The sequence below is a fragment of the Musca autumnalis genome, unplaced genomic scaffold (genome assembly GCF_047663935.1).
Source record: "Musca autumnalis isolate F117 unplaced genomic scaffold, ASM4766393v1 scaffold_1, whole genome shotgun sequence".
Lineage (NCBI taxonomy): Eukaryota > Metazoa > Arthropoda > Insecta > Diptera > Muscidae > Musca > Musca autumnalis.
Window position 1 is genome coordinate 305041633 of NW_027411644.1, and position 25317 is coordinate 305066949.

The 25317-nt window shown below is 36.6% G+C and overlaps 1 protein-coding gene across 2 annotated transcripts; it reads left to right on the forward strand.

The window, feature by feature from the left end:
- The first annotated feature begins 4996 nt into the window (after nucleotides 1–4996).
- On the forward strand, nucleotides 4997–16567 carry LOC141389861 (acyl-CoA Delta-9 desaturase-like). 2 transcript variants are annotated; one of them, XM_073962043.1, is made up of 5 exons: nucleotides 4997–5112; nucleotides 6139–6374; nucleotides 10360–10696; nucleotides 15829–16011; nucleotides 16074–16567. In XM_073962043.1, exons 2-5 carry the CDS (start codon nucleotides 6143–6145, stop codon nucleotides 16429–16431), a joined length of 1110 nt encoding a protein of 369 aa, XP_073818144.1. In that variant the 5' UTR covers nucleotides 4997–5112; nucleotides 6139–6142; the 3' UTR covers nucleotides 16432–16567. The 2 variants fall into 2 exon arrangements, with proteins under 2 accessions (XP_073818144.1, XP_073818143.1); XM_073962042.1 differs by having other exon boundaries at nucleotides 5063–5195.
- Nucleotides 16568–25317: the final 8750 nt, after the last annotated feature.

Sequence of the window (25317 nt, forward strand, 5' to 3'; positions counted from 1 at the left end):
ACGTGTAGCAACAAATTTCACAAAAATATTGCTAGCGATGCTGATGCTATTTGATATTAGGTGTGTCTTTTTACTTACTAAATTTTGCTGAAACATTTTTTTCAGCAACTTTTTCTTTATACAACTGTCAAAATTGGCAACATCAGTAATAATTATTACTAATTATCACGTAAAAAGACACAGCTATTGATGCTATAATAAAACAGCATCGGACACGCATACTCATATTTTGCAGTACACATGATCAAAACATAGCATTTAGACTAGGCCTAAATCCTCAACTGGATTTAATAAATCTAGTACAAATCTCATTGCATTTTGATATACCTTTGGGGGATTTAAATAGCAGTAAGCTGATTGTTTGTTCATAGCACAATTACCAAGGTAGATGCATCAGCCCTCTTATCTTATTTGAAACGTCAAAAGAAGTTTGTTGTAAATTGAATTCGTCTCAAAAAACATAAGGCAAATTACAAACGTATTGTCTAATATTGAAAATGTTATGAATAATTGAATTATTTTGTCGTTTAGACATCGTAAATACAAATCTTGGTTAATTAAAATCTACTTTGTTTATCAAAACCAATTTAATTTTTCGCCTTGTTTACAAATTTTGACATTTTAAATTATTTTTGTTGTAGCAATTCACGGATGCATCTACCTTGTTTCTTGCGCCAGCTTGCAACTTTTTGTATTTTCTAGCAACATGTTGCAAAAAACAGAGTTGCTTACGAGGATTTATGCCGGATTTAAAACAAATCCACTCAATACGAGGATTTATTTTTGTATGGGAAATCTGGTAGATTATCGGCGGATTTAGCAAATAAATCCTGCTAATGCGCTAAATCCGGCAAATGAGGTTATATCTAAATGGTTTCAACGGCTTAGCCAGATCTTCTGCAAACAATTGTTTTTGAGATCAGGGTTGCCAGTGTAAGGCACTAAAAATCATGATATAATTAATTCCATTTTTTCGTTCAAAATATATGTGAATTTTTGTTGAAGCGGTTTAATATTTGTTTTTGTTATTATTGTTTATAATTACAATCACTATTTTTTTATGTTCCACAATATGACGGAGGCATTTTGACATTAAATTACAACTTTTTTGTTACTGCGTTGGCAACACTACCCACTAAAACACCCCTCGATTGTCGGTTTGCTTCGACGATTGGTCAGCCGAGTGCTTAATATGTAGCGTGATTGTTGATTATGCCTACCGAATAAAAGCTTAGGCGTACAAAACGAAATAAGCAAACATGTACAAAAATAAAAATGCGTTCGGTTGCGTATTAAGCCGTGTTCGTCAATGTTGTGTATCAGTTGAAGTGTGCAGCTAATGCTATGGGTTTTAAACCCTGTGGAGTCTCTTTAGGTAAGCGTATTAGCTAGAAGATATGTTGTTTGAATTGTCCTCCTTTTCTCGTATATATATGTACGTTATTATTTTTCGATTTTCGAGTTTTCTTTTGAAACTATAAAACCGCCAAGTCAGCAATCTATGGACAAACTCGAAAATCGATCACAAGATAATCGATTATGCTATTTTCCCTCCAGACAAATGTACGAATCGAAAGTCGACTTACCTATCCCTATGGTTAATTATGACATAATACCATCTGGCCCTGATATTTACAGGGAGAGAAGCTGCTGTCTTCAATATTGTCATTATTTATGAAAATATTGGTTTACTATTCGATGGCTCGATCCGTGCAACCAGGGAAGTTCATTGTAAGAAGGATATCAAGAGATCCGGCGGAGTTATTTCTATTTATATATGTGTAATTTGAGTAACCTTTTGTCACAACTTTTATTAGTCTGGCTGTAGCTTTGGTGCTATCTAACGATCTACAGAATTCAATACAGGGGCCTAATTACGACATTCGATTCGATCGAGTATTTGCTAGAGAATGAAAAAATCAAACTATGAAAACCTATTCGCGCCACCAACTGTACATTTATGGCTACTTTACACGATATGTTTTTTGCATATGTGTTGTCACTTCTCCAACACAAAATGTATATGCAAAGCAAAGACATAAATACAACAAGATAAGACATTTTGTTTGCTATCATTCTTCAGTGAATGGCTTTTGAATTTAACATAATGTTATATCACGATATGGTGATATAACATTTTTTTCTTTTATACATTTTTACGTATTTAACCGAATTTACCGATCCAATTGACATAGAATTATTCTTGAATAGATCCTTGAATTCATAAATTTCGTTTCTGATACCATTACATGAAATGTTCCTCCTTGGTTGCGATTTTGAATTAACTGCAACCTGTTAAGGGTAATGTTTCTATACAAAGTTTCGTAAACATTTTTTTGTTGCATGCATTTTGTCTAGTCTTAGTTGTATTTATGTCTTTGTGCAAAGTAACAACTCATATGTAAAAAAAGTACCCATTACTAAGGTAAAGTACCCATTACTAATGTGTACTTTACACGATATGTTTTTTACATATGGGTTGTCATTTTTTATATAAAAATGTATATGCAAAGTGACAGCACATATGTAAAATACATGTCGTGTAAAGTACCCATAAGGTACATATATGCATTAGCAATTTGTTACAACAAAGTCAAAAAGTTTTACAAAAATTAATAATTTCGTACAGTTTTCTAGCACAACTTCATTCCGAAATTCTTACCCAAAGTATTATTCGGCGATTTCAACAAATATATACATTTTTTGTTAATAATTTTGTTTATTAGTTTTCACTTTAAAATAAACAAATTTTTTACCATCTACCTTCTTAAGTCCGTGTTTATACAGGGAAAGTTGATGGGAAAGAAAATTGAGTTTATGGGTGAGGGAGTAGAGAGGAATAAGAGGGGGTACACACACTTCTATACTGGCAAATTCTCTTTTGTTTCGTTTTTTATACAAACTGAAGTTGGCTGCACATTTGTTTTTGCAATTTCTTTCATTTTATGTTCTCTGTCGAGAAACAAACAACAGCGAAGAAAAAACCTTTTGGAGGAAAAACTATTTTTTAAGCAAAAACAATTCCAAATAAGTGTAAATATCAAAATAAAAAGACAATTTAAGGGTTCCTTTTATAATTAATTGTTTATCACTCACGTCCATTTTTACTTTTCATTACAATTTTGCCTTGGCTTTGTTTTTGAACGGCGCAATGAGAAAATGAGTGTGAAGAAGTATAAGAAAAATTATTAAATTGAGAAGAAAAATTTTCTTTCCAGTTTGAATGTCTAAACACAGTCTAATGTTCTTGGGAGACACACAGGTTTTCATAGTTCGATTTTTTCATTCACGAGCAAATTCTCGATCGAATCGAATGTCGTAATTAGGCCCAAGGATTGCTTTAGCTATAACTTTTTGTACTCTTTCAGATAGTCCTTATATGTCTCCCAGGATCCATAACATATTATGTACATCGTAATATTTCTTCCTGTAATAGATCAGGTTGAAATAGAGACTTCCACACACACAATTTAAAAAACTACGACTACCCTAACCTTCAGCCACCAATATTGGAAGCGTGTACACTAATTTCTACAAATTATGTGATTTTTCCGAAAAACGCCAAATTTCTGGTAAAAACTTCAATAACATTACTCTAGTGTGGACCAGGACATAGAGTTTGTAAATGAAATCTTAAGCGGTCCATACACTATAAAATTGGCTTGTCTAGCCGATGAACTCCTTCTGTACGTGTGAGCTTGATAAGACTGTAGCAAATCATTCAATCAGCCTTGAATCTAAAAATGAATGAACCTAATTTTTTTATTTCTTCACAAACACAATGTTCTATGTTTCAAAATTGATTTTTGAAAAATTTGAAAATAAAACATATTAACCTATTTTGATTTTCCTCAATCCATAAAATTCACACACACATTCACATATTTTGAAAAATGTAAACATACTATTACGTTACAGCAATAAATAAATGAAAAAAAAATCATTAAAGTAAAATGAATGAAACTTCTTCATTAATGTAATGAAACTTTTTACTTAATTCTATAAAACTTCTTCATTAATTCAATAAAACCAACAAATTAGTTATGTGTTTTTCGCTGAGAATCAACGAACGCATAGCAGTGGGAAAGATTTGGTTTTGTTTGCAAGTGAAGTTGCTCGAGTTTAGATAGTGCCAAAGAAATTGTCGATCAGAGTGTTTCTTTGCACGCGTATCTATTTGAGCGGGCATTTGACACTAGGGTATAAAAAGTTTTTTGTTGAAAAACAAGGGAACTGATGAAGATCTGTGGCGAGATCTGAAACTATAGTCTTCCCTGCCTTACCCCTTGGTAAACATCGCCAATTTTTTCCCATTAATAAATTAAAGTTGTTTAAAAAATATTAAAACAACGACTATGGGATTAAGCCTGACTATTTTGAAAAACATAAAACTTCTTCATTGATGCGATGAAATTCTTCATTATTATAATGAGAAGTCTTCATTAATGTAATAAAGTACTGTCATCACTGTAATTTATCTGTTTCAATATTGCTGTGAAGTGATTGCATCAATACTGTGAAACCGTTTCATTAGATTAAGAAAAGCATTTCATTGCAATAATGAAGAATTTTCTTTTACTTGATGAACATATTTATTATTGACTGTATTTGTTTGAAACCCATTGAAACTTTTTCATTAATGCAATGAAGCATTTTTCAATTATAAATCAAATTTGGGTTTCCAGCAAAAAAAAATCGATTCTTAATGGATTAGAGAGCAGAAACGGATCCTAACATAAAAAGTCGACTCATATACATATATCGCTATAAAATGCTTGGAAAGTGAAAGTATGAAATATTTACTAAAACTAATTTTTACAGTGTACAATCATTTTTGTCATATCTACATTAGTCAATTTTCCATGCGGCAATGGTAACCCTTTGCCTCTCAACACCCTCTCTCACCGACAATGTGACAATAGCCGCAACGAAAATTGCCTAATGTAGATATGGACATAGAGACCATAAATTGTATAACTGTAAGAAAAAATATAGCACAATCATACTAAATAAATAACTTATACAAAATTATTATTTAAAACTTCCCATACTATATATTACTGGACACCGATGTAACTGAATTGAGACGGTTTTCTTCCGGGTAATCGAAAAGTACGTTTAACGGAAAGTGAAGTGCATGGAAAAATATACATAGAGTGTCTAAAAACAATAAAGTCCTAGTTTATTGAAAAAAGGTATTTCCAAAGGAAAAAAAAATAGTTGAATAGAGGACTAAAAATATCACAGGAAATATATAAGAAAAAATATTTTTGAATCCTAATTATATTGAAGAAGTGCCAATGATGTGGCCACTATGTAGTTATTCATTCGTTAGTGTTGTGTCTTCAAGTGTTAAAAAGTTGCGCTTCACCAGAAAAAAATTAATATAGGATACTATGTAAAGGGCCATTCAACAATATTTAAGACTAAGGACAATAAGAAAGAAATTATATTTATTGACAACCAAAATTGTGTGAATGAACGTGTTTCCGATTCCGATCTAAAAGCGCATCGACAAACCGAAAATAATCTATATAGTAGATCAGTAAAAAAATAGGTTATAAGGAATTATTGTAATAGATAAAGCAAAAAGCGCCTTGATTTAGATCCTACAAATGTCTCAATATATATAATTGGTTGGAATCTTTATAGAACAGCAAAATTAGGTTTTTGATTTCCTTATTTTTGTGCTATGCAAAACATTTCAATATATCTTCAGATTTTTTTTTTTTTTTTTGACTAACGGTTCCAGAGATATCGCGCCTTGAAATAGTCGAATTCTATAAAAAACTATATGCAGAGAAATTCTTGGCCTGTTCCCGTACTTTATAAAGTGGTAAAAGTCGTAAAAGTTGTAAAAGTCGTAAACGATTTTCATATAAATTTTGTGTACGGGAACGCAAAATGTGTAAAAGTGGTAAAAATTGTAAAAATTTTTTAGTTCTGGAACAGAGCTACTCATTACCTCTTCAATATTAATCCAATTTGAAAAAAAAAAATTGTATGTTTTGTTGTTGTTCTATCAGCTATTTAATAAAAATTAGAAACAAATTTTGCACTGTCTTGGTCTAGAATGCAGTTTTCGCGATTTAATATTTAAAATCAATTTTTAATTTTTGTTGTTGTTTATGATTACAGCAAAATGGCCCCTAATATTGTCAACGGAACGTTGACTGGTGTTTTAAATGAACACGATGCCGATACTATTGACGGAGGTTTGGCCAAAGACATTGTACCATTGAAGGGAGCTGAAAAACGAAAAATTCAACCTGTGTGGTCCAATATAATTATATTTACATATTTAACTGGCGCATCGTTATATGGGCTATTTCTTTTCGTTACACTGCAATACAAATGGCAAACATATTTATGGTGTAAGTATTTTATAGATAAGCAAATTTCAATGGATATTTAATTAAATTAATGTTAATTTAGTTTAATTAAAAGAAAATAAAATAGTTAACAAATTAAATTTTCACACAATTAAATTTTGTCACAATATAATTCGAACAATAAGTGATTATTGCATGATATTTTAATAACTATTACAAAAAAGTTACTGAACTTTTTCTGTTCGCGGATAAGTTAGCTAAGAAGGTAGAAGTAATAAAAGCAATAATAAGCAATAATAAAAGTAATAATAGCTGGCCGATTACAGAACATTTGTTCTATAAGCCGAAATAAGAAAAAATCTCCAATTCTCACTATTTGTTGCTTCGCTCACTGGAATACCGCGCCTTTTCATCGCTTCTTCCACATGTTTGCTCCATCGATTCCTTGGCCTGCCAGTTCTTGGTGCACCGTTATGTGGCCCGTGTTTATACGCCTTGGCCTAGCCAACGCAATCGTTGTATCTCGATACGTTTATCTATATTGATGTCCTTGTATAGCAGATACAGCTTGTGGTTTATACGACGTCGATATTCACCATCAACGCAGATTGGTACGTAGATCTTTTGAAGAATTTTTCTCTCAAACACACCAAGCACTGCCTTGCCCGCTTGTGCATCGGAGCCACACATCAGTTATGGAATTCTGTAACTTATTTTTTGAGTTACCGACAAAAATCGGTAAAATTAAACGCGAATTTATGAATGAAAAGTGTCAATAAAAGTTGGCAACACTGTTGCAATCGGTAGGACTTAGCGATAACTTTATTTTGATTGCTAACTTACAGAAAATTTTAGCTAATTACCGAATTATAAGCATTTCAATTTTATCGATATTTGTCGGTAACTCTAAAAATTAGTTACAGAATTCCACTACAGCACGGGTAGTATCAGTATTTTGTAATGTGTTACTTTTGTTGGGCGAAATGTTTTTTTTAACTGCTTACTTAATGCTAAGTTTACATTTACGAAATCCACTCGATTTCAACTGTCAATTCCATAGCTCAGACGTCAAATGAAATCTCATCTGCATTTCATTTGACGTTTATCCTATGGATTTGACAGTTGAAATCGAGTGGATTTCGTAAATGTAAACCAAGCATAAGTCAAAGTATATAATTTTTCTTTTTATTTCACAACTGATGTTGTTTGTTGAATTTACTGCGGTGCCGTAGGCGAAGTCTCTTTTTACTTCAAAATTATAGGAGCCAACTTCAACAGTTGGTCCGAGCTCTATGGACGCATTACGGGTCGACACCATCAACTTGGTCTTCTCGCCGTTTAACGCCAGGCCCACTTTAGCAGATTCTCCTTCGATCTTCACAAAGGTATGAGTTACTTCTTTTACTGATCGTCCTATGACGTTTATACCGTCAGCATAAGCAAGTAACATGTGGCTATTGGTGTAGATTGTGCCATTTCTTTTAACGGTTGCCTTTCGTATGATATTTTCCAACATACTGGAGAGATCACACGAAAAATTGTCTCCTTGTATGTAACTTCCTTTGGTATAAAACTGTTCGGAAAGGTTCTTTCTTATTTTAACTGAGGATCGAGTGTCAGTTAAAGTCATTTTACAAAGCCGGATGAGCTTTGCGGGGATACCAAATTCAGACATGGGTTGGAATAACTTTCAACGTAGGGGGCTGTCGAAGGCTGCTTTATAATCGACAAGAAGGTGGTAGGTGTCGATCTGCATCTCTTGGGTCTTCTCCAGGATTTGCCGCAGGGTAAATATCTGGTCAATGGTAGACTTGTCAGGTCTAAAGGCGCATTGGTATGGCCCAATTATTTCGTTGACCTTAGGCTTTAGTCGTTCGCACAATATCCCTGACACTATATTGTAGGCAATAGGAAGAAGACGTTTGCCCCTATAGTCAGAGTATATAGTCTTATCTCCTTTCTTTTGGACGAGACAAGAGATGCTCAGGTTTCAAACGTCGGGTACGCGTTCTTCCTGCCAGATGGTGCTAATTAGCTGATGCGTACACCTTATCAGCGTGTCGCCTCCGGTTTTGAAAAGCTTGGCTGGTAGGTCATCGGCTCCTGCTGCCTTATTTTTCTTCAGCCGATTTATTGCTGTCTTTACCTCATCTTGGCCAGGTGGAATACAGTCAATACCATCTTCTGGGATTGGACCGTCGTCTTCAGTACTTTTTGATACCGACAGTTTGGAAAGGTGATCTTTCCATAACCTTTGCACACTATCTGTATCAGTTACCAAATTACCTTACTGGTCCCTACAGGAGGATGTGCCTGTACCAAATCCATCGGTTTGATGTTTCGGTCATTTGTAGAATTTACGCACTTCATTTTGGCTCCTGTAAATTTCGATCTTTTCACACTCCCGCTTTTCCATCTCTCTTTTTTTCTGCGGAAAAGACGTTTCTCTTCTCTCCTTTTTCCCGATACTCCCGCTTTTCCATTTTTCCTTTTTTTCTGCGGAAAATACGTTTCCCTTTTCTCCCGATACCTCTCGCGTGCTTACGCGTTGCAGCTGATTGTAGAGTAGCCGTAAATGTCGCATTTTTCTCTCCAGTAGCAGCACAACACTCCTGGTCATGGGTTCCTTAGTGGAGATCTCTGGAATCCAAGTATGGATTTTGCGGGTGTTTGCATGGAGTGGGCAATAATTTGCCATTGTGCTGATATGTTATCGAGACGAGGAGTGCTTTGATTAAGCAATTGGGGCAGTTGAGTGGAATATGCTGTGACTGTCTGTTGTGATTGCAGCTTACCGATGTCTAACTTTCGTGTTGTGTCTGTTTGCTACGTTTAAGCGGGTGCGTACCTTTGCTGCAACAAGGTAGTGGTCCGAATCAATGTTTGCGCCTCGGAACGATCGTACATCCAACACGCTCGATGAATGTCTTCCATCTATCACAACATGATCAATTTGGTTTCTTGTTTTCTGATCTGGAGACAGCCAGGTGCCCTTATGAATATCGAGATGATTAAATCTGGTACTACTAACTACCATGTTTTTTGCAGCTGCAAAGTCTATCAGCCTCATACCATTGTCAGATGTTTCACTGTGGAGGCTGAATTTCCCGACTGTTGGGCCAAAGATATTCTCCTTTCCAATTTTGTACGTCTGCCAATGCGAAGACTACACCTTCTCTATAAAGAGTGCGAACATTCCAGGTGCAAATTCGCAGATCATGGTCCTTAAAACGTTTGCGGGGTTCGTCAACTTTAGAGGGGTTTGTTTTTCTTTTCTTTCGTTTTTTCATAGTAGGCTGTTTTTTCTAGGGGAGGGTTACTAACCCGACGCCCAAACCCAAGTTTTTAACGTTCTTATGGGTGAACGCGCGGCACATGTTAGCTCACTACCTTTAATGGGTGTTAAAGGCAGTTCCCCAGGTGACACCACGGGGAGGTCAGTGTCCACTTGGGATGAAAGAGGGACCAATTTAAATTTGCCATGTTAAAACCGGTCAGGACCGTTGCTTGGTATCTTCCATCCCCTACATCACCCTAGTACGAAGTACTGGTACTAAAATAACATACATACTAGAGGAATGGGGCTAATACTTTGGGCCTAATATTTTCTAGATTTTAATTCACCACTAAATACTTAAAAAAGTTACGTTTATGTATATGTTATACCTATAATATCTCTATATCTAATAATGCAATAAAAAAAGTGTTGAGAGGTGTAAACTTTATTTTGACGCTCACTGTATGTATAACCACTTCAAATACCTTTCACTAATTATCCAATGATAAAAGTAGCGTCAATTAATAATTGAAACACTCTTATCCGGTAAAGAACTACTTAGTTTCCCAAGCAGTAATAGCTCATCAACAGTATTTAAAAAAATATTTAATCCCAAGCAAAAAATAAGTGATCAATCCTAAAATCACATATTACATTATAAAGACAAGTTTAAGGGGTCAAAGAACTAAAAGTACTACTCAATTAAATCTTCTTAAATTTGCCAATACCTTTTGTATCCTTCCATTTCAGATGAGTTTACGCTGTATGCGACAGCATTTGGCATAACGGTTGGTGCTCATCGTTTGTGGTCACATCGTTCGTTCAAGGCAAAATTACCGCTACGTTTAATTTTGCTTTTCTTCTCAACAATGGCCTTTCAAAATTCCATCTATGAATGGTCTCGCGATCATCGTGTCCATCATAAATTTACTGAAACTGATGCTGATCCCCACAATGCTATGCGTGGTTTCTTCTTTTCACATGTCGGCTGGTTGTTGTGCAAGAAGCATCCTGCTGTTAAGGAGAAGGGCAAGACAATTGACTTATCCGATTTAGAAGCTGATCCATGGATTATGTGCCAACACAAGTAAGTGTGAATAATATTTGTTTTTTTTTTCATTTTACTCTTTAGGCTGTAGAGTCATTTTGGGTCGCTAGAAAGTGGCCCAGTTTGGGTTACGACAATTCGACCAATAGGAAATATTCGACTCACTCGTTATGCCTTCATTTTTATTTACATTTAAATATGAAAAGTCATACCGAAGCATTTTATTATACAACAAATTAAACACTTTGAATATTATTATTTTTTTAAATACTCCAGACCAAGATATATTTACCAGGACACGTAAGTAGCACAACAACAACTCAATTTTGGCCGATAATTCTTCAAGATGTCAAAATTTTTATTTACGTTTTCATTCAAGATATTCAGTAATCCAATTAAAACTTGTTTTGAGAAACTGAAATGCATTTCTTTGAAAACCTTGAATTTTTCACTTATTAAGTTTTTCGATAGGTCCCTAGTGGAAATCTGAATAAATGAACGACCAACACATTTTCTAGAATATGGTATCTGTCCCCGTTTATATTGGTCCTTCAAACCGGGTCATTGGCCGAATCGAAGAACGGTAGAAAGCTGAGAATAAGCCTTAATAATGAGGATATTCGGTCAGGAAGCCGAAGCAGTGGTCAGAAAGACGAAGCACGATCATCAAAGTTTGCAGATTGTACATGATCGGAATGGACGACCGAAGACATCAATGAAGCCCAGTCTGAAGACTGCCATGAAGAAAAGTATAAGATCCTGGAAAGTCAGCAAGCTGGGGCAGCAGGAAATAAGATTGTAAACAAAAAATGCTCGGAGAAAAAATTAATTTTCCGTTATACCCATGTAATGGGAGGAACGAGAACGCGAGTAAGCCCGTGAAAGGGAAACCCGGTAACAGGAGTTGGAAAAATCGTCCCGAACAACGGTGAAATTGAGGGCCATGAATAAGACTCCTTAAATTGAGTGGAAGAAAGCTGAAGAATCTAAATTAAAGGCCTCGACACATAACAAGCATGGCATTCTTGCTGAAGTCATATCTGATAAAAGCCTAAAGACCAAGTTCGACCTAATAAAAAGATTTCAGAATGACATTTGAATTAGGTCGAACTTGGTCTTTAGTCATTCACCAGATATGACTTAAGCAAGAATGCCATGCTTCATATGTGTCGACGCCTTAAGGCCGCCATCAGACCATCTGCTTTTTCACATGTATGGGATCAGCTGTTCTGTATATTAGTATACCCAAAGTGACTACATACATGTGAAAAAGCAGATGGTCTGATGGCGGCCTAAGCCTTGCATATAAGTGAGCGCTCAGAAACAACTTGGTGATGATAGACAAATTGGTGAGCAACACGAATTAGACAAAGAGCGGATGCAAAATAATGATACGGTGTAAAGGGTGATAAATGGTAGTTGATGTCAAATCAACGGAAAACGCCATTATATCGTTCAAAGAAGAGAAAGAATATGTAGTCAAGCTTGCGAAGACTATACAGGAGCATGTCAACAATACTCTTCGTGAAGCTGACGAAGCCATGGTAGCGAAGGAAGAATTACTAGATCCGAACCAAAAGTTGCAAAATTAGTAGCTAATGCTTATACAATGAGAAAGGTCAAAGCCAGAACATTTGCATTACTTCGGCGAAACTGTTTCAACAACAGGTTAACGATGTACAATAAAAAAGAAACACCTTGGTGATGATAGACAAATCGATGCGCATCAACACAAACTCGACAAAGAGCGGACGCAACGCAATGGAAAACGCCATTATATCACGCAAAGACGAGAAGGAATATGCAGACAAGCCAGCCGAGACTTTACAGGAGCAAGCCAATAAAAAAATTGATTGCAAAATTAGTAGGTAATGGTTATACACTGAGAAAGATCAAAGCCAGAACATTTGCATAACGTCGGCGGAACTGTTACCACCAATGAACGTAAACAAACAAAACGATTACCGTAGCAATCACACAACGCCACAAACTTTTGAGCTTCTCTGAATCGTTTCATTCTCACAACCAAAACAAAACCACAAACTTTGTCCCGGTCCACACTAGAGTGATTTCATTGAAAAAATTGCATGAAATTATGCGTCTCTAGATCGATCTCCATAGTAGAGTAAAATCATAAAATTGCTGTAGTGAGGAATTCGATTTAAGAACACCTAATTTTAAATGAAATTCACGCAAGTGTGGACCGGGACTTTTCAATGTAAAAAAATGAAAACTGTACGATTGCTGATATGTACTTCGGCTATGCTATATTTTATCAACCACCAAACGTTTTTGATTTATTCACATCCCAGCAAAATTTGAAGGAAGGGGTTCCATGCGATGACGTGATTTCATGGCATCTTTTGCATTGGTTCAAACGAAGCCGTGAAAGATCCGATCTTTTCATCAGCATTTGAATCCATTCCATCGGTCCAATAGAGATGCATTTTTTGTTTTTATTTATACACATTTTTCTAAATATATAAGATAAATTATTTACAATAGGATTGATGTTGTCGGAGACTCGAAATCACAACCAACGGTGTTAAAACTCCCGTCGTAATGATAACGTCATTGCAAAGGGTTGGTGAAAATGACATGCCAAAGCATTGGTGGAAATGTCATGCCAAAGCATTGGTGAAAATGACATGTCAAAGCATTGGTGTAAATGACATGCCTTGGATCCAAAAATTAATAGCATCTTTTGGGGGTCCACGCTCATATAAAATTCATCGATGAAGATGCTAAAAAGATGACATGCCAGATCACTTTCACCCATGATTGAATGGCATCTTTGGCATCGAACATTTTGCTGGGATGTGTTTAGTACTATTTAGTTTTCTATCTGCTCTTGTGGAGTTGAGTACTTTTCGCTTTTCGTTTTGTTCGCACTCACGAATGTAAACAAAACGAAACTAAACAGCGAACTCCGCCTGCGTGGGTTTTGTTTCGTTTTGTATTGTTCCTATGGAAAATACGAAAGGAAACGATTGGAAATGTTATTAAAAGTATTTTTACGTACGCTGGTTACCACTATTTGCGATAATTTGATGACAAAAATGTGAAGTCTACAAACTGTTGTTTCTGCTAAAGAAAAATGCTAATCACACCAAAAGGGGAAATGACAACGTCTTATTTGGAATGGTAGGAAAAATGAGAAAACTAAGACCTTTGTAAAGAAAAATCCTTTTAGGATAGATATCAATCACACTGTCAAAAATTAATTGTTCTCCAACGTAGAATATAAAGTAAGTCATGTAAATCCGGCCAGAAAAGGAAATGCTGTCCAATGCCAGTAAGAGGTGCAGCCTGAAAACACAGCAAAATGAACATTGTTCAGGGTGGAAGATGAAATCGGTATACACATGTGGTGGAACATGGAAGAGCGGCTGGATGGAAAGAGGAAGGAGCTTATCGGGTTTTCTCCGGGTATCGGCGGTATGACTGAAAATATGTATAACATCTGGAAAGTCTTGTCTGAGTATATTGAGTTCGTTCTTAGCGGTTGTCACGGGTACTTCCATCGTGCTCGGAAACAGGCTCGAGTTATAGTGTTTTTTAAATCGCCAGATCGGGATAGGAATAATCCTAATAAACCTTCTGGCAGTGCTTGGAATTGTAGTGGTGAGGATTATGGTGGCAATGCTTAAGGAGTGACACAACGGACTTTTGTTTCCGCTCCAATTCGGCTTTATCTAGGACAGAGGTACGTTTGGGCGAGCCAAGTGCTAAATATGTTGTTGGCATAATTGTGGACATTAAGGCGGTATTTGACTTCTTTTCTTGGTATAGCGTGCTCGCTAAGTTATCTGAGATCAGGTTATTTTAGTGGAAGAAGGATTTGTGTCATGGGAGCCAGTGAGACGGTCTGGGCAGATGTGGAGCAAGAATGCCTCAGGATCTATCAGATAAGATCAAATATATCTGTAATCCTATTATTTGGAACCTCATGATCGATTATCTGCTGCGGGAGTTATCACCCACTATTAAGGTAGTGGGTGAGATTCGTGTCTAGGTGGGTTGGTGTTGAGATGGCGGAGGACAAAACGGTGCTGATGCTGCTGAAAGGTAGGTTAGCACATATTCGTTCTCCCCACATACGAATTGGTAAACATGTAGTAAGTTAGTCAAGGCAAGTGCCCGCGTATAACTATAACTGAGGGGTACAACTGTAACTGAGGGTTATAACTATAACTGAGGGGATAAATTGACAACTGTTTCTGGTATGGTCAAAAAAGTTTTGCGGAATGACTCGGGCTTAAGAAGGTGCCTGTGTAAAATACGTTGCACCTGTTTGGAATGCCACATGTGAGTGGCATTCGGAAGAACTTCATGTCTTTTGATCTGGAAGCATGTGTCTGAGATTCTTACTGACGGGGCATGACTCTCTGAATGCATATTTGCATCTAAGAGACCTGTCCGGGACATATTAATGTAGTTGTGGGTTGACTGAAGCCTGGAGGCATGTAGTGAGCGAATTTTCTTACTATAATAATAACAAAGTATGTATGGGCGGAGTGGGATTTCAGTAGGCACTTGGAGACAGTCGGACCCTTAATTGTTGATGTAGTTTTGCACGTGAAGTGTTTGTTGGGATAAGGATGAGACTTCGTGTTGGTGCGGCCTCGTATTGTCCTTTGGATGTCGTGCCAGTCACCCGTGATAGGCGGACGAACATTGAACAAAATGGTGAAGTATGAATTTATTCGTGGCGTTGTGTTCGTACTGAATCTGGCATTCTTATTAAGGCGGCATTACTCTCTGAATGCATATTTGTATGTAAGAGACCTGTCCGGGACATATTAATGTGGGTGTGGATTGACTGGAGGCATATAGTGACAGAATTTCCTTCCTATAATAGTAATTTTCTAATGATAACACCGTATGTAGTGGCGGAGCGGGATTTCAGTAAGCACTTAAAGACAGTCGGACCCTTATTTGCTTAAGTAGTTCTGCACGTGAAGTGTTTGTTAGGCGAAGGATGAGACTTCGTGTTGGTGCGGCCTCGTATTGTCCTTTGGTTGTCGTGACCGTCGCCCGTGGCTTCGTAAAGAGAGCTGGTTCTCATGTTTTTAAGTCAATATGTCGACATTAATATCCATGTTATGATACATGATAATCACCACAATGAAACCATATTTTATCTGTACATTTTCATTCTTTCCTTTCAGATACTATACGATTTTAATGATTCTGCTATGTTTCGTTTTTCCTACTGTATTGCCAGTAGCACTGTGGGGTGAAAGTTTTTCAGTTGCATGGCATGCAGCTGTTTTCCGATGGTTTTTCCTTATCAATGGAACCTGGTGTATAAATAGTGTTTGCCATCTATACGGAACTAAGCCCTATGATAAGTATGAAACACGTTTGTTTTAATTTTACAAAGAACAAAATTTCATAAAAAATCGCCTTTTAGGAACTACAATCCAGCGGAAAATGCCCAGCTTTCATTTCTGACAGTGGGTGAATGTTGGCACAACTATCATCATGTCTTTCCCTGGGATTACAAAGCAGCTGAATTTGGTGGTTCAAGAAGCAACGCTAGCGCAGCTATTATTGAATTTTTTGCTAAAATTGGTTGGGCGTATGATTTAAAAACGGTGTCACCCGAGGTTATAGAAAAACGTGTCCAACGTACCGGCGATGGTAGTCATCCACACTGGGGTTCAGGTGAAAAAGATTTTAGCCATCCCATCTGGGGTTGGGGAGATAAAGATCAAAATTACAAAGATAAGAAATCAGCTGTAATCCGCAATAAGACACTGCCGAAATGAAGGAATTTAGTTTTAAACCAAAGCTAAACATTTTAGGTATAAACTATTTAATTGTATTTTTGTATTAAATATATTAAACGGCTCCTTGAATGTGGGAATTTGTACAAATATATTTTATAAATATGCACTTTGCAAATATAGAAAACATTGTGAATTTCAGAAAGTTAAAAGGTAAGTCCATATTACATATATTTTTATTTTTTAGTAAACATTCTTTGCAATGGATTGTCCTATGAGAACCCTTGCATAACATTGATCACTGTACTGCTTGCTCACTGCACTTAAGTGGGGTACACACGATCAGTTTTGCTCAAATAATCGGTTGCTTGCCAGTGTGGACGCTAATTTTTGTCAGTCATTTATCGATATTTGACATTTATCGATATTTCCGAAAATATTTTGTGGTTGCTGGACGGCTGGACAGTTATCGATAATTGCAAAAAATCATCATTCAAAACTGAAAATGTGTACTGTACTTAAAAACGCCACCTGCGTGAAGTTACCGACGTCGCTAACTTTCGATAACACAGAGTTATCGAAATTCACAGGGTGACACAGAACGTCCAAAATTCACATTTAGTACTATTTCTTCAACCCTGCTGACGAAAAAAGTTAACGACGAATATTATTATTAAATAATTTTATAAAATTATGAATGGAAAACTCCAAAAATCATAAAGTTAATTATAAACAAGTGAGCAAAGGCTATAGTCGGGACGGGGCCGACCCACTGTGGAAAAAAATACCGATCTAGCGCGCCAAAAGTCAAAAAAATCACATACGCCAATTTAAAAATGATTGTTACAGTATTAATCTAAGGTGTCCACAGAATGCAACTGCATTTAAAATAATTTGTTTTGCATCAGTCTAAGCGGAATAACGGTCCGTTTTTGGTTGACATTTTTTTAACTAGTTTTCATAATATAGTTTAGTAGTAAATTTGTGATCGTCGCATGCACTCTTCCTACAAAGTAATTTTAAAGCTTTATTGAATTTAACATTTCGTGAAGCAGGTGATTTAAAAAATGTTGAATATAAGATGTTATTTATTGCAACTCGGATTTTACACTTAAAACAAGTGACATCCGATTTTTTTTCCAAATTGAGCACTTTGTAAAGCTATTACTAAGGAGTGTCGCGGGATGGCGCCTAGATTTTTTATTTTATTTTTAGTACACATAGTTCTTAACTAATTTGTAAAATTTTAGCTGCAACAAACTGCAACATTTTATTTTATTACTATTTTTATTAACATCATTTTTTATGTAAAAATGCTGAAATTAGAGCGGTACCTTTCTATGGGGTTCATATCAATGCGTGCACCTGTGCCGAAAATTCTCCGTCGGAATATTTTATACCACCAACGAAGACTAAATGTCAACTTTCAGCTATATCGGTTGGATAATATGGCTAAAACCTCCAAAATTACCGAAATCGGTGGTACCGGTCTATGGGGGCTATATGAAAACATAGTCCTATACCGAAAATGTTTATAGGAGTGTATGCATAACCCCCACGGAGACTAAATACCAAATCCTAGCCGTTTCGTTTGGATAATGTGGTAGAAATCTTTAAAATACCGAAAATTGATAGGTACCATTCTACGGTAAAAATACAAATTTACCAAATATATAAATAAATAAAGTAAAATTGTCAATTTATAGCTGTTCATATCGAATTTATGGACAAACATACAATAAAACATAGACTTTTACTTTTGGCGCGCTAAATCGGTACTTTTTTCCACTGTGCGACCATGTGATACCCTACACCACTACCCCTGTGCATAAGCTTTTCACTGGTAAACATATCTTATAGGGAATTTAACCCGTTACCACCAAAAATAATATGCCTCTTTCTTCCCCATAAGCAACCAAAATTTCGTGACCATCCGATCAAAATTACGACCTGTAGCTTGATTGCAAAAAATGGATGAATTGGATGCATTACTGACTATTGTGGTATCTCCTTTGTTTGACCACCTCCGCCAATCTGCTTTACACCAATGTAAAGGTAATATTTTCTTCTTCCATTGACAGGCTTTGTCGTTGGAATACCCCTACTAGAAGCCAATATATTCACAAAGAATAAAACTTTGAATTTGTCTCCAAATGAGTTCTTCCCCATTCCGACCCCTAAATATTATCCGACTATCACCAAAATCAATAGGCTTCTTCCTCTGTGGGACCCGCATCAACTCCCAAAAAATTCGTGACTATACGATCAAAATTGCGACCTGTAGCGTGATTACAAACAAATCGGAAAATGGGATGCATTACCGACTATTGCGATATCTCTGCTTTTTGACCACCTACGACAACCTACTTTACATCGCTGTAAAGGTGATATTTTCTACTTTCCTTGCCAGGTTTTGCTTTTGATATACCTCTTAAAGAAACAGTGATATTGGCTTTGAAATAAAACGTAGACTTTTTCTCCAAATAAGTTTTTGCCCATTCCGATCCCTGAATATTATCCGACCATCATCAAAATCAATAGGGTTCTTTCTCTTTGGGATCCCCATTAACCCCCAAAATTTCGTGATGATCCGATCAAAATTGCGACCTGTAGCGTGATTACAAAAAATCGGAAAATGAGATGCATTATCGACTATTGCAATATCTCTGCTATTTGGTTACCTACTCCGACCTAGTTTGCATCATTGTAAAGACGGGATCTTCTACTTTCATAGTCAGGCTTTGCTTTTGGAAAGTTTCCAACCAAAGCTGTGATATTCGTCATTATTATTAAAATCGCAAAAATGGAAAGTTGTGTTCTATTAGCGGCTTTTGCGATATCTTCGTTGTTTGACCACCTACGACAACCTACTTTACATCGTTGTAAAGGTGATATTTTCTACTTTCCTTGCCAGGTTTTGCTTTTGATATACCTCTTAAAGAAACAGAGATATTGGCTTTGGAATAAAATGTTGTCTTTTCTCCAAATAAGTGTTTGCCCATTCCGACCCCTAAATATTATCCGACCATCACCAAAATCAATAGGCTTCTTCATCTGTGAGACCCCCATTAACCCTCATATTTTCGTGACGATCCGATCAAAATTGCGACCTGTAGCGTGATTTCCAAAAAAATAGAAAAATGGGATGTATTGCCGACTATTGCGATATCTCCGTTATTTGGTTACCTACTCCGACCTAGTTTGCATCATTGTAAAGACGGGATCTTCTACTTTCATAGTCAGGCTTTGCTTTTGGAAAGTTTCCAACCAAAGCTGTGATATTCGTCATTATAATTAAAATCGCAAAAATGAAAATTGGGGTTTTATTTGCTACTATTGTGATATCTTCGTTGTTTGATCACCTACGAGCACCTACTTTACATCATTGGAAAGGTGATATTTTCTACTTTCATTGTCTGGTCTTGCTTTTGGTATACCCCATATAGAAGCTGAGATATTCGCTTTGGAAAAAAACGTTGTCTTTTTATCCACCTAAGTTTTTTGCCCTTTCCGACCAATAAATATTATCCGACCATCACCAAAATCAATAGGCTTCTTCCCCTCCGGGACCCTCATCAACACCCAACATTTGGCGACGATCCGATCAAAATTGCGACCTGTAGCGTGATTACAAGGTTTAGATGGACAGACGGACTGACGGACTTACACACATAGCCAGATCAACTCAGCTCGTCGAGACATTCATTTTGATATATATAAGTATGGATCTACGACCATTATTTCGATGCGTTACAAACTTTTTGGGCAAAACCAACTTATAATACCCTCCCCACATAGTGGTGTAGGGTATAATAATGAAACTTAAGTAATTTTCAAGAGTTTAATGTACATCAGAGTTACCAAACCATATCAAATTACGCATAGTTTTGGACTTAGATTTGACCGTTGGTCAGGACAGATCATCGCCTCTGGATTCTTCCCTATACAAACCTCGTCCAAACTGAATACATGGAATTAAAGATAGAGTCCCAGAGAACATTTCCTCATACCAAGAATGTTCAATTTCAGTTTTTTGTAGAACAAAGTTGTCTATTTTCCGTTTTCCAACTGGAGGTCAGGACAGAAAATTGGCTGTGGAATATTCCCTATAAAAACCTCGTCTAAAATCAATACATGGAAATAAAGATAGAGAACCAGAGAACATTTCCTCATACCAGGACTGTTCAATTTCAGTTTTTTGTAGAACAAAGTTGTCGATTTTCCGTTTTCCAACTGGAGGTCAGGACAGAGTATCGCCTCTGGAATCTTCCCTATACAAACCTCGTCCAAACTAAACACATGGAATTAAAGATAGAGTCCCAGAGAACATTTCCTCATACTAGGAATGTTCAATTTCAGTTTTTTGTAGAACAAAGTTGTCAATTTTCCGTTTTCCAACTGGAGGTCAGGACAGAGTATCGCCTCTGGAATCTTCCCTATACAAACCACGTCCAAACTGAATACATGGAATTAAAGATAGAGTCCCAGAGAACATTTCCTCATACTAGGAATGTTCAATTTCAGTTTTTTGTAGAACAAAGTTGTCGATTTTCCGTTTTCCAACTGGAGGTCAGGACAGAAAATTGGCTGTGGAATCTTCCCTATACAAACCTTGTCCAAAATCAATACATGGAAATAAAGATAGAGTCCCAGAGAACATTTCCTCATACCAGGAATGTTCAATTTCAGTTTTTTGTAGAACATAGTTGTCGATTTTCCGTTTTCCGACTGGAGGTCAGGACAGAGTATCGCCTCTGGAATCTTCCCTATACAAACCTCGTCCAAACTGAATACATGGAATTAAAGATAGAGTCCCAGAGAACATTTTCTTATACTAGGAATGTTCAATTTCAGTTTTTTGTAGAACAAAGTTGTCGATTTTCCGTTTTCCAACTGGTGGTCAGGACAGAAAATTGGCTGTGGAATCTTCCCTATACAAACCTCGCCCAAATTGAATACATGGAATTAAAGGTAGAGTCCCAGAGAACATTTCCTCATACCAAGAATGTTCAATTTCAGTTTTTTGTAGAACAAAGTTGTCTATTTTCCGTTTTCCAACTGGAGGTCAGGACAGAGAATCGCCTCTGGAATCTTCCCTATACAAACCTCGTCCAAACTGAATACATGGAATTAAAGATAGAGTCCCAGAGAACATTTCATCATACCAGGAATGTTCAATTTCAGTTTTTTGTAGAAAAAAGTTGTCGATTTTCCGTTTTCCAACCGGAGGTCAGGACAGAAAATTGGCTGTGGAATATTCCCTATAAAAACCTCGTCTAAAATCAATACATGGAAATAAAGATAGAGAACCAGAGAACATTTCCTCATACCAGGACTGTTCAATTTCAGTTTTTTGTAGAACAAAGTTGTCGATTTTCCGTTTTCCAACTGGAGGTCAGGACAGAGTATCGCCTCTGGAATCTTCCCTATACAAACCTCGTCCAAACTAAACACATGGAATTAAAGATAGAGTCCCAGAGAACATTTCCTCATACTAGGAATGTTCAATTTCAGTTTTTTGTAGAACAAAGTTGTCAATTTTCCGTTTTCCAACTGGAGGTCAGGACAGAGTATCGCCTCTGGAATCTTCCCTATACAAACCACGTCCAAACTGAATACATGGAATTAAAGATAGAGTCCCAGAGAACATTTCCTCATACTAGGAATGTTCAATTTCAGTTTTTTGTAGAACAAAGTTGTCGATTTTCCGTTTTCCAACTGGAGGTCAGGACAGAAAATTGGCTGTGGAATCTTCCCTATACAAACCTTGTCCAAAATCAATACATGGAAATAAAGATAGAGTCCCAGAGAACATTTCCTCATACCAGGAATGTTCAATTTCAGTTTTTTGTAGAACATAGTTGTCGATTTTCCGTTTTCCGACTGGAGGTCAGGACAGAGTATCGCCTCTGGAATCTGCCCTATACAAACCTCGTCCAAACTGAATACATGGAATTAAAGATAGAGTCCCAGAGAACATTTTCTTATACTAGGAATGTTCAATTTCAGTTTTTTGTAGAACAAAGTTGTCGATTTTCCGTTTTCCAACTGGTGGTCAGGACAGAAAATTGGCTGTGGAATCTTCCCTATACAAACCTCGTCCAAATTGAATACATGGAATTAAAGGTAGAGTCCCAGAGAACATTTCCTCATACCAAGAATGTTCAATTTCAGTTTTTTGTAGATTAAAGTTGTCTATTTTCCGTTTTCCAACTGGAGGTCAGGACAGAGAATCGCCTCTGGAATCTTCCCTATACAAACCTCGTCCAAACTGAATACATGGAATTAAAGAACGAGTCCCAGAGAACATTTGCTCATACTAGGAATGAACAATTTCAGTTTTTTGTAGAAAAAAGTTGTCGATTTTCCGTTTTCCAACTGGTGGTCAGGACAGAAAATTGCCTGTGGAATCTTCCCTATACAAACCTCGTCCAAACTGAATACATGGAATTAAAGATAGAGTTCCAGAGAACATTTCCTTATACAAGGAATGTTCAATTTCAGTTTTTTGTAGAACAAAGTTGTCGATTTTCCGTTTTCCAACTGGAGGTCAGGGCAGAATATTGGCTGTGGAATCTTCCCTATACAAACCTCGTCCAAACTGAATACATGGAAATAAAGATAGAGTCCCAGAGAACATTTCCTCATACTAGGAATGTTCAATTTCAGTTTTTTGTAGAACAAAGTTGTCGATTTTCCGTTTTCCGACTGGAGGTCAGGACAGAGTATCGCCTCTGGAATCTTCCCTATACAAACCTCGTCCAAACTGAATACATGGAATTAAAGATAGAGTCCCAGAGAACATTTTCTTATACTAGGAATGTTCAATTTCAGTTTTTTGTAGAACAAAGTTGTCGATTTTCCGTTTTCCAACTGGTGGTCAGGACAGAAAATTGGCTGTGGAATCTTCCCTATACAAACCTCGTCCAAATTGAATACATGGAATTAAAGGTAGAGTCCCAGAGAACATTTCCTCATACCAAGAATGTTCAATTTCAGTTTTTTGTAGAACAAAGTTGTCTATTTTCCGTTTTCCAACTGGAGGTCAGGACAGAGAATCGCCTCTGGAATCTTCCCTATACAAACCTCGTCCAAACTGAATACATGGAATTAGAGAAGGAGTCCCAGAGAACATTTCCTCATACCAGGAATGTTCAATTTCAGTTTTTTGTAGAACAAAGTTGTCGATTTTCCGTTTTCCAACTGGTGGTCAGGACAGAAGATTGGCTGTGGAATCTTCCCTATACAAACCTGGTCCAAACTGAATACATGAAATTAAAGATAGAGTCCCAGAGAAAATTTCCCCATACTAGGAATGTTCAATTTCAGTTTTTTGTAGAACAAAGTTGTCGATTTTCCGTTTTCCAACTGGAGGTCAGGACAGAAAATTGGCAGTGGAATCTTCCCTATACAAACCTCGTCCAAACTGAATACATGAAATTAAAGATAGAGTCCCAGAGAACATTTCCTCATACTAGGAATGTTCAATTTCAGTTTTTTGTAGAACAAAGTTGTCGATTTTCCGTTTTCCAACTTGTGGTCAAAACAGAAAATTGCCGGTGGAATCTTCCCTATACAAACCTCGTCCAAACTGAATACATGGAATTAAAGATAGAGTCCCAGAGAACATTTCCTCATACTAGGAATGTTCAATTTAAGTTTTTGTAGAACAAAGTTGTCGATTTTCCGTTATCCAACTGGAGGTCAGGACAAAAAATTGGCTGTGGAACCTTCCCTATACAAACCTCGTTCAAATTGTATACATGGAATTAAAGGTAGAGTCCCAGAGAACATTTCCTCATACTAGGAATGTTCAATTTAAGTTTTTGTAGAACAAAGTTGTCGATTTTCCGTTATCCAACTGGAGGTCAGGACAGAAAATTGGCTGTGGAACCTTCCCTATACAAACCTCGTTCAAATTGTATACATGGAATTAAAGGTAGAGTCCCAGAGAACATTTCCTCATACTAGGAATGTTCAATTTCAGTTTTTTGTACAACAAAGTTGTCGATTTTCCGTTTTCCAACTGGAGGTCAGGACAGAAAATTGCCTGTGGAATCTTCCCTATACAAACCTCGTCCAAAATCAATACATGGAAATAAAGATAGAGTCCCAGAGAACATTTCCTCGTACCAGGAATGTTCAATTTCATTTTTTTGTAGAACAAAGTTGTCGATTTTCCGTTTCCAACTGGAGGACAGGACAGAAAATTGGCTGTGCAATCTTCCCTATACAAACCTCGTCCAAACTGAATACATGGAATTAAAGATAGAGTCCCAGAGAACATTTGCTCATACTAGAAATGTCCAATTTCTGTTTTTTGTAGAACAAAGTTGTCGATTTTCCGTTTTCCAACTGGTGGTCAGGACAGAAAATTGCCTGTGCAATCTTCCCTATACAAACCACGTCCAAAATCAATACATGGAAATAAAGATAGAGTCCCAGAAAACATTTCCTCGTACCAGGAATGTTCAATTTCATTTTTTTGTAGAACAAAGTTGTCGAATTTCCGTTTTCCAAATGGAGGTCAGGACAGAGTATCGCCTCTGGAATCTTACCTAAACAAACCTCGTCCAAACTGAATCCATGGAATTAAAGATAGAGTCCCAGAGAACATTTGCTCATACTAGAAATGTCCAATTTCTGTTTTTTGTAGAACAAAGTTGTCGATTTTCCGTTTTCCAACTGGTGGTCAGGACAGAAAATTGGCTGTGGAATCTTCCCTATACAAATCTCGTCCAAAATCAATACATGGAAATAAAGATAGAGTCCCAGAGAACATTTCCTCATACTAGGAATGTTCAATTTCAGTTTTTTGTAGAACAAAGTTGTCGATTTTCCGTTTTCCAACTGGTGGTCAATGCAGAATATTGGCTGTGGAATCTTCCCTATACAAACCTCGTCCAAACTGAATACATGGAATTAAAG